The 9,892-nt window shown below is 53.9% G+C and overlaps 1 protein-coding gene across 1 annotated transcript in view; it reads right to left on the bottom strand.

Annotated features, from left to right (window-relative positions):
• Positions 1-671: 671 nt before the first annotated feature.
• The window catches only part of KCNJ6 (potassium voltage-gated channel subfamily J member 6), a 48,672-nt gene continuing 39,451 nt past the window's right edge, over positions 672-9,892 (bottom strand). The window contains exon 2 of the mRNA XM_011365626.2: positions 672-1,018. Coding sequence (XP_011363928.1) covers positions 693-1,018 — 326 coding nt within the window. The 3' untranslated portion in view covers positions 672-692. The remainder of the gene's footprint in view (positions 1,019-9,892) is intronic.

Below are 9,892 nucleotides of genomic sequence, written 5' to 3'. Positions count from 1 at the left end.
GAACAGAAATGCCTACTGTCCTTGCAGATCTTTTTTCTTTTCTTTTTTCTTTTTTATCTTATTTCTAAAGTTATAGATCTAAGCCTAAATTAATTATACATGTATGTACATTATTTGGAAGCTGTGTTCTACAGTACTTTGTACATGCTGGGTCCTATTACTAACTGCAAAAAAAAAAAAAAAAACTACGTAAGGCAGATGTATGTATAGTGCCCTGTCTTTACCTCACCTGCGTCCTACAGCTGCGATGCCCGTGTGGGGCGAGCACCTCACCCTGGACTTGAAATGTGTTGGGATCTACAAAATGGACGGCTGGACTCCATGTCTTGCTGCACGGATGCCAACTGGTCGCATCCCAGGGCAAACCTCCGACACGCTCTGAGTGATCTGCTCTTGTCCAACACATGCAGGGAGTAGCTTACACCCCTAGGAGCCGGGCGTGGGGCATGGAGGAAGGAGACCGGGGCTGGGCCACCAGCGAGGGCGTATTGCCCCCTTAACCACAACCGCGTCCGCCTCATCAATCCGAGTAACTGAGGGAGGGCAGGTCGATATTTTACACCTCGAAGATTTGTTTTCTGGTAATGCCAAAATTAAATATAAAGGAAGAACAAAGTAAGAAAGAGAGAGGAAAGTGACGGCGAGCCGGGGAAAGGCTGTGTGGGGCGGGGAGGGGCGGCCCAGCCAGGGGACTAGACTTTCGACTCGTTCTCTAGGTTCGCCACATCACCATTCCTTTCTGTCTGCTCCTCCGGGTTCTTCTCGTCCTCCGCCGTCTCCAGTTCTGCATGTTGGTTGAGTTTGCTGGACACTGACCAACTCAGGGGCAGCTCCGCCCTGCCCGCCAGCTCGGCCAGCTCCTTGGCGCTCAGAGCCGGAGTGCTGGTCTCGTAGGTCTCGTGGAAGCTGTTGTAGTCGACCTCGTAGAACCCGTCCTCCAGGGTCAGCACGGGGGTGAAGCGGTACCCCCACAGGATCTCACTGGTGATGTAGGAGCTTCGGGCCTGGCACGTCATCCCTGCGGAGAGAAGAACGGGGCCTTAGTATGCGCGAGCGTGGGGCTTGCGTGGCCGCGGGGCTGGGCGGGCTGCCTGGGTTGTGACCTGGGTGGGGCGTGGCACCCGGGCTGTGACCTGGGTGGGGTGCCACCGCTGAGGAGGTGTCGTTCGTGTCGTATGCACCGGGCCCGTGCTGGGGAGTCCAGGCCCCCAGTGGAGTGCTGGGGGTGGGGACGACATGAGCATTCTGGCCATGCACAAACACGAACGGGGAAGTGTGTGTGCACACGCGCACAGGTGCACACGCACCCAGGTGTACACTCAGGTGGCTTGTCTCGTCCACGTTTGGCTGTGGGGGAGCCCTGAGGTCATGCGTCTGACCTCCCACCGCTTTGCCCAAGTCCCTCTGGGGCCTACGTGATGCGGCTACAGAAGGAAGGGAGAGTTTGGCTTCTGGAACTGCACCTAAAATGCCCTCAGGCTGGAGGCCACAGGTCACTGTCACCCTCCCAGTGCCGTGCTGTGTGGCCGTGACTGGTCCCCAGATGAGGCTGAAAGGGATGCCCATCTGAGCTGTCACCTTCCGCAGGCCCGGTGGGGATAGTTCAGACTGTGCAGTAACGTAAGACTTTAAAGCCACCCCCCACACCCCTTACCCATAAGAAGCCTTTTGTAATTTGCACAGACACGCCACACGGGCCCTTGGCAGCCTGGGAAACACAGATGGCATTTCTTTTAAATGCGAAATGACAGAATGAGAGAAACTCCACCCACCTCCTTGGAAAAGAGAACTGGGTAACAGGCTCGGCATCAAATACGAGAATGCCGTTGGCGCATTTTTTCCCGAGGTCAAAAGTTCTCTTGGGACCCCTCAGAGGACATGGGGGCTTCACTCTCTCTTCTGTTGGGTGACTTCTCCTTTAACTGGGTGAGTCCAGTGCCCCCAGTACGCTCAGGGACCCATGAAAAACGTTAACTTCTTTTAAAATCAGAAGAAAACAATAAACTTGGGGTAGGAAAAAATGTTCATGCATTCATCCTTATACTAATTCCGTTATAAAATATCATTAAAAAGTTTTTTTAATGGAATCAGTAGCCCACGGAGGTACAAGTACCTAGGACTCAGGAACGTCCTCCTGCGCCCCCGTGTTCATTCATTCAGGAAAGCAGCCAGGCGGGCAGAATGTCGCTCGCTGAGGACAGCCCATACGACATATCAGGCCACTGCCGTGCTGAGTTCAGGTGCAGTAGGGGCAAGAAGACACCTGTGGGTGTTTACACAGAGGACTCGGAGCTACGCCATGTTCCCACAGCATTGTGCTTGCTCCCTGTGGCTGGAAGAAAAAAGTGGGAGCCAGGGACTCAAGCGATTGTCCCGAGTCGGCGGTCAGAGCCCGAGCCAGCACAGCCTTCGCTCCGGCCCCAAACCGAAGCGTTCCCCTGGCTGACCCGCAGGAGCACCGCCTGCAGCGGCTCGGAATCAGATATTCCTCCTGGGGCTTCTGGAAGTGAGGATGCTTGCTTACGTCCCCTCCTGATGAGGGCTCACGGGGACTCTCACACGCCAGGGGCCTTCTGAATGTCTGGTGGGGGCAGGGGACGAAGGAGGCTTGACGCCTCTAGGGCCTGAACTATATCTGTGGTGTCCTTGGCTCTGCGCTCTGTTTAATGGAGTTAAACAGAAATACGCAGTTGTGTCTCCCATGTTTCGACTAAGCTGCTCGTGCATTTTTATTTCCTTGACAGTGAGTCAGAAGTTGGGTTTCAGTAGAGTAAGACGCTGCCCACAGAGCCGCCTTGACCGCTTTCCGTGCGAATAACTGGGAAATTCCGCCACTAAGAGTCAACTTAGAGGTGAGCACGGCGGGCCTGGGGAGGGCGACGTGGCGTGGAGGACTTGAGCCGTGAGTGATGTTCCCCAAGTTTCTTCTTCCTTATCATTGTCAGCATCATCTTCCTCACCATCTTCATCACCATCTTCATTACCATCTTCATCACCATCTTCATTACCATCGTCATCACCATCTTCATGTAACGTTCCTAAGTAGTTGCTATAAGTTCTTTACTTTCTCTATGTCATTTAATCTTTGTAACGACCCCGTGGGTAGGTGAGATTATTCTATCCCAGTTGTATGGATGAGGAACCTGTGGGGCAGAGACGACCCTTGTCACATCCCTGTGGAATCTGGCCCCACAGTCCCAGGAGAAATGAGGAGATGCTGAGTGGCGCAGATGTCACTGCTGAGGCAAGGCCACCGGGGCGGGGGGGGATGGGCCCCTGGGAGTGACCTCAGGTCCAGATGAGCCTTCGACTTTATGTTTGTGGGGGCTGTGTGATTTCCATAGCAGCTATCTGGCCTAAGTTAGTTCCCCAAAGCCCAAAGGTGTGTGTGCGTGTGTGTGTGTGTGTCTTTAAAAAACTATTTCATTTCCTAATTTCTCCACCGATTGCATCTCCGTTTGAATCTCTGGTTAATCTTTGAAGGATCTGACTTGCGGTGCGGTGCGGAGAAACGGCCCGTGGTTTTGGTGGCCCTTCCGTCCCCGAGCAGGCTGTGTGACAGGTAAGGAGGGGAGGGGGAGCGGGTGCGTGTTATGGGTGGAGAAGGCAAAGCCTGGTCCGCCTAAGAGCCAGGAACCCAAACAGAGGCACGGCTAAGGAGTCTGTAAGAGGCGCTGAGCAAACACGAAGTCAGGCCCCGCGGGGCGGGGATTTTACAGGCAGAGCCCTATTTTTAGACTCGCAGCAACGTTTTGTGCAGAATACCAATCCGATGAAAGCCATCTGCAAGAGAGAGAGCCCTCTGGAAGAAGCCAGAGGTGTTCACTCAGCAGACAGGTATCATATCAGCATTTCTGAGAATATGCCTCCAATAAGATAAATTGGGTACAAGGCTCCCTCCCCACTCTCAAATACTGTACCATTAATCTATATTGCCAGTATTCAGAAGCAAAGAATTGACCGTGGACTCTTTGCCTTTTTATTGCAAATGCCAGGCCATGTGGTGTGATGCTTCCTTTACTCCTTGTCCTCCTCAGTGAGAACGGCTCTGAGTTCGCCCTGAAACGAAGCGTGCTACCCTTGTGCGTGTCAGCCTTCAGCCTTCGTGCGGGAGAGCCACGCGGTGCCCAGGAAGCCGTGCAGCGTAACCTCTGCTGTAACGTCACAGCGATTTTCATTCAGTAGGTCCGGCCGGTCGTTTAAATAACAACGCACCTCCCTTAGGCTCAGCTTAGAAATCTCTTGAGAAACAGTTTTGCTCCTTCTGTGACCCAAATATTGGAAGGCCGGTGAAGTTCACCTCTAGCTTTGCGAAACCAAATTGAAACGTGGATTTTTTTAATGTCTAAAAGAAGGCGTTCTGCATGTATACTCCTAATCCTATTCTCACCAAAGTAGTTGATAAAGTCACAAATTTAGTAGTGAGTTAAGTAATGAGCATAGTTGAGTCCAAGCTGGAGGGCGGTGGGGCCGGCTGGGGAGCCTTCCGGCCCGGGACGCCTTTAGCGGGGCCTTGAAGCATGGGCCCCAGGGTGCTTGGGGCTCGCAGGAGCTCCGTGGGTCTTGAAGTCTCCATCCATCATTCGCCAACAGGCTCTGGACTAAGGTGGTAGCATTTCGAAACAGACACTTCAAGAAAAGCCACATATGACATCTTGTGGCAACTGGTGGTGTCAGGGGGCCTAGGTCTCACGAATTGGCATCTGGACAGTTTTCTAGAAGGCCGAAGGTTAAGAGGAGGGTCTCGTGAAGGCAGCACAGTTGCTAGGGAGAAAGGGTCATTCACGCCTACGAAAGCGACTTTTAGTTCCCCAACCGAGATTCGTTTCTGCCTGTGAGATGTGCACGGGCAACGCCATTGTCTGGAGTAGCTGGGTGACGCGCGTGTGACAAGGGGGCGGACCGGGACCCTGCCCTCCCGGCTTTCCGTGAGGCCTGTGACTCTGATATTTCGGCAGTCAATGGAAGCGGAGAGCCTTAACTGAGACGTAAGTAGAGCTTAGGCCTGGCCTAGGCGTAGTTCGCTTCTATCACCTTTGTATAATCGTGTATGTTTTCATGCAGTTTGCACCTCGAGAGCCACGTGTGATCAGTTGGCAGAGTGACACAATCACCCTGTTCTCGGAGGACTGCTTTGCGCTCCTCCTGGTTCACGGCCTGTCGGAGACCAACACCGTCTGATCTCACTACACGTGGAATAGAGGACAAGCCAGTGGACTCACGGAAAAGGAGATCAGATTTGTGTGTGGCGGGGGGGAGGGGGAAATCGGAGGGAGGGAGTCAAAAGGCACGAACTCCCAGTCGTAATTTCAGTCATTAAGTGCTGGGATGTCACGCACGGCAGGATGACGGTGGGCGACGCTGCGTGTGGCACATTTGAAACTTGTCGAGAAAGGTTCTCACCTAAGAGCTTTTTTCTTTTTCTTTCGTATCTATCTGCGATGATGGATATTTCCTAAACCTATTGTGGTGCTCGTTTCACAGTATATGCAAGTCGGATCACGATGCCGTGCTCCTTACACACCGTGGTATGTCAGCGACATCCCGATACAACTGGAGAAAGAAAGGAAATGCTTCAAGCATGTTTGAAATCGCTCCTCACGTTAACGGCGTCCCTGCCAAGCAACCTCCAGACCCCACGTCCTCTCCTCGGAATCATTTCGGAAAGATTCGAAGATGCCTTCCCACAGCAGGAGGAGACATGATGAGAAGGATCGACTGCAGGAAAACAGGCATTTTCTTTTGAAAAAGAAATCTTAAAGGTTTTTAAACCAAAAGCGACGGGTCTTTGAAAATACATAAGATCTTTACAGACTGACACGCAAATGCACTGCCAGATAGGGGCCATGTATTTACAAAAGAAAAGGCATCTTCTTATGGGCTGTCTAATAAATTTGGTCTTAAGGTGACATATTGGACAAGTTTTGGAAAAGCATAGTTTGCATCCTGCCTGTTTGGGAAGGTTTGGGTCTTGGTGACAGTGAATCGATTGAACCGTGTTCAGTAAGTGAACATTTGTCCAAACCATTACGCCATGGCTGCCGGGGCTGTTCAGGGATTGGGAAGCAGGCTGGCACTTGTCACCTCCCCAGGCATCTCTCCTCCTTGGGCAGTAGCTGCTAGGCCCAGAAACAATACATGGAGAGGCACCTAGCTGCCTTTTCTAGAGCTTGCTCATAAATCCGATCATTCTTTACTATCAGAAGGATCTCAAGATGTCCACAGATCTAGTCATAACCTACAGCCTTTCTTGTGATCTGTTGGGATTTCCTGGTTTTTCAACTGACTGTGAGCAGTTAATGAAATCGGGGTAAATTCTGTTTACAGCTCTGTTAAGGAACCAGCACCCTTTCCTCGAATTCGGAATCTTTCCTGACCTGCCGAAAATTCGGTTTGGCTTGTGGAGTGCGAGGCCAGCCTGAATGAGCGTGTCCTCGTAAACGCGTGCGTGGTGCGTGACCAGAGAGCCTGCTCGAGTCGGCGTCTGCTATCGATTGGGAAGTATTGATTGACGGTAGAGATATCGACTCATCTCTGCCTTCCACACGGGTGGCGAAGCGTCACCGAGGAGGGTCTCACGCTTCAGATACAGGTTTTTGATATTGGACGAGAATCAAATGTTTACGAGGAGCAAAGGAAAACTGGGATGTGGCAAAGTAAACCCTCCCCCGTCTCCCCGGCGGGGGTCCAGGTTCTAGCCTGAGTGTTCGATTCGGGCAGTGACAGGAATGTCCCGTCAGTCTGCAGTCACCACTCTGGCTTGTTCTCCTGGTGACACCACACGCCTGCAGCGTCACCGTTGACTTGGCCCTGCCTTTTAAGGCCAGGAGGAATGGAGTAATGACATTGCATTTCTCCGGGGACTCACCTCTGCTGTGTCCTCTCACTGTTCCTCTGGGAGGGAGGCCGGAATGTTCCAGCTGGTGTGCCAGGAGATGGTCAGCAGAGTGCCCGGGGTGGGGGCGGGGAGGGAACAGCAGGTACCGGGATGCGAGTCACGGTGTGTTTGCGATCGCCTCGGGCGGGTTGTACAGGAATGTACAGTGTTGTGTGTGCGGGTCAGGTAGAGGGGGGACAGACCCCTCCCCTGTCCCAGTGCGAGGGGACAAGTCATGCGTTAGATGCCATCATACATGAGTGTCCAGCACCGTGCGGAGTCCTTCCCATGTTCCTCGTCAGGGACACCATCTATTAAGCACAGTTGTCATTGTCCTTAGTGTGTCCTGAAGATGCTGGTCTGATTCTTTGTTTTCAGCTCACTTCTTTGGAGACTGTCTTTGGCTTCTCTTTCTAAGAGTGTCTTATGGGTGCAAAGAACTGGCTGAGGGGTGCGTATGTTATTGGGGTCCGGGTGGGCGGGGGAGCAGTGCTTCCTGGCTGTATTAACCGTGTCTCTTATTTCCTGTGTTCCGACGCTTGGACGTCCCTGGAGCGACCCTGCCCCCAGGGCCACCCCGTCCCTCTGGGTCGACAGTAACCGATTTCTTGTGAGAGCGATTTTCAAGTACGACGAACGGTCCAGAGCCCACCCCCCAGTCACCTCCTTCGTGGAGCTCTCGTGCTCCTGGGCCACCGTTCACCTGCCCCGGCCACTCCAGGACAGGGCCTAGGAAACTAGGGACAGCTCCGACACCTGGAGTCCCCCGGAACTGCCCGGCCCGGGCCATCCTGGGCCTGCTTCCCTGCCTCGCCCGTCCACCCCCCGGACAGTCAAGCCTCCCGCCAGTCTCCCCGCATCCTTCTGCCTCGGACTGACCCTGGCGTTTCCCACATGGTCCCCTCCTCTCGGGAACTGCGATAAGAGCCTGGCTTCGCGGTGGCACTTGTCTCCTGGTCTGCTGGCCTGGCCGCACCTCACATTCTCTGTCGTCACGCTCTAGTCTGTGACAGTTAACAGCTGACCGGAGCCGGATGGCCATGGAAGGCAGGCTCCGTGGCTCGGTTTGTGTTGACGTAGCGTGAGGACGTAACCTCACACTGGGACGCATGGTCCGAGCCAGCACAATGTGTCAGCTGTCACCGGTGTTATCTCTGAGTGTTCCGAGGCCACTTCTGCAGAGACCCTCTTCAGCCAGTCCTGAGGGGACATCAGGGGCTCTCGGGACCTCCGCTGCCTTTCTCAAACGCTTTCACAAGAATTCAAATGGTCCCCACAGGAGCTAGGACTTGGGGTTCAAGGCCGGAGGAGCCCAGAAGAGGGTTTGGAGGGTTTCCCCATGACATAGGGCTGCCGAGCTCAGGCTGCTCTGTCTGCTGAGTTTTGGGCCACAGTCTTGCAAGGAGCCGGATGCATAGCTCGGACCCCCAGAGCGGCCACCCGCTGGCCACGCTCTCAGAATGCTCCTCAGGAGAGCCGTGGGGGCCTGGCCTGTTACCTGGCAAGTCCTGGTGACACACATGGTGGCATCGACACTGGAGTTGCTAACCTTGGAGAACAGTCCAGGGCAGTGGGAGGAGGTCGTTTTGCTAATGTCTAGATGGGAGGATGGAATTATTTTAGCTTCGGGGAGGAGGATGTGATGCCTTTTCCCATCTGGCATCCATCTCCGGGTTCCGCTCACTTTTCAATCTTATTCCACAGACTCGAAATCCATTATAATGACCTACTCCTCGATAGAAGTTATTGAGGAACGTGGAATGAGAAATCGATGGCGATGGAAAGAGGAATTTTTTTTTTGTAAGTCGCGAAAGCCTTCTGCAACGATGCCGTGACGACATCCGTGTAAAGACTTCATTGGCGTGGGAGAGATGGCTATTCAGGACAAAGACGGCATTTATCTATCGTGTCTCGGGGATGGCTGTCCTGGGACACAGAACTTTCAGTGTGAAAACCAGAGCAGGATGGAGATGGTGGGTCACCTGAGTTTCCGGAGAAGGCGAGAGGGGACGAGGCCCACAGCAGAGGGGCAGGAGCTGACTCCTGCAGGAGGGCGGATGGGGAGGGCGGGCAGAGGGAGGAGGGTGGTGGGTTTGTTTTGGGGGGGATGGAAGGGTGCCCATCGGATGTGCTCAATTTCCTTTATGAAGGAAGAGATGATAAGGTCATTTGCTGAGGGAGGATGAACGGAGAAAGTTCGAAATGCATCTCGTGGAGCCGGAGAGAGCAAGGTGACCGGAGAAATACAGCTGAGCTGCTGGGCGGTGTGTTTCCCGTGATCGTATTGAAAGCCGGTGAGGTGCCGGGTGGGGATTTGAACCCAGATTCGGTGGCCGTCCAAGTTCATCGCACCTGCTGGACCGGACTTGAGTGCTGAGACTCATTTTTGTAACTTGGACGTTCTCTCTTAAAACGAGCCTCCTGTTCCTGTACACGTTTACGGCTTACTTTATTAACACCCGGAGCATACTTGCTGCGGACGTGGCCGGGGGGCGGGGGACATAGCCGTCCGCAGCGAGGGCCCAGTGAGTGATTCCGCAGCCGCCGCCGCATGACCGAGGTTCATTTTAGACATTCAGCGGAAAATAGAAGAGACATCAGAGCTTCGTGAGCGCAAGGCGGGAAGGCGCCGTGATTAAATGAAGAGACGGCAGCTCGTGGCCCCCGAGGACAGGCGTGACGTCGCCGTTTTGGCTGGAAACCGAGGCCCCGTGGCAAAGCCTCGGCGTGCGTGAGGTGTCTGCGTGGCTGCCCAGCCGCTTGAGATCGGTGCAGGATGTCTGCGAGGCTTTCCGTCTGCCGAAACGGTGCAGCGCGCGGGCAGAAGCCATACTGATGTGCAACTTTCCGATGGTTTCAAAACCCTGTGGATGTGGGCGGTGCTGGCAGAGATTTTTGGTTTTTGTTTTCTGATGTTGGCTTGTCTGCAGAATGGATGGGAAGAGAAAACGTACCCGGATCCTGTGTCTGTTCACAGGTGTGCCAGGCGATGAGGACCCCAGAGGCAGGACTGAT

This window comes from Pteropus vampyrus, unplaced genomic scaffold (genome assembly GCF_000151845.1).
Source record: "Pteropus vampyrus isolate Shadow unplaced genomic scaffold, Pvam_2.0 Scaffold114, whole genome shotgun sequence".
Taxonomy (NCBI): Eukaryota; Metazoa; Chordata; class Mammalia; order Chiroptera; family Pteropodidae; genus Pteropus; species Pteropus vampyrus.
The sequence above is the reverse complement of the archived record's forward strand: the minus strand, read 5'-3'. Positions and strand labels throughout refer to the sequence as shown.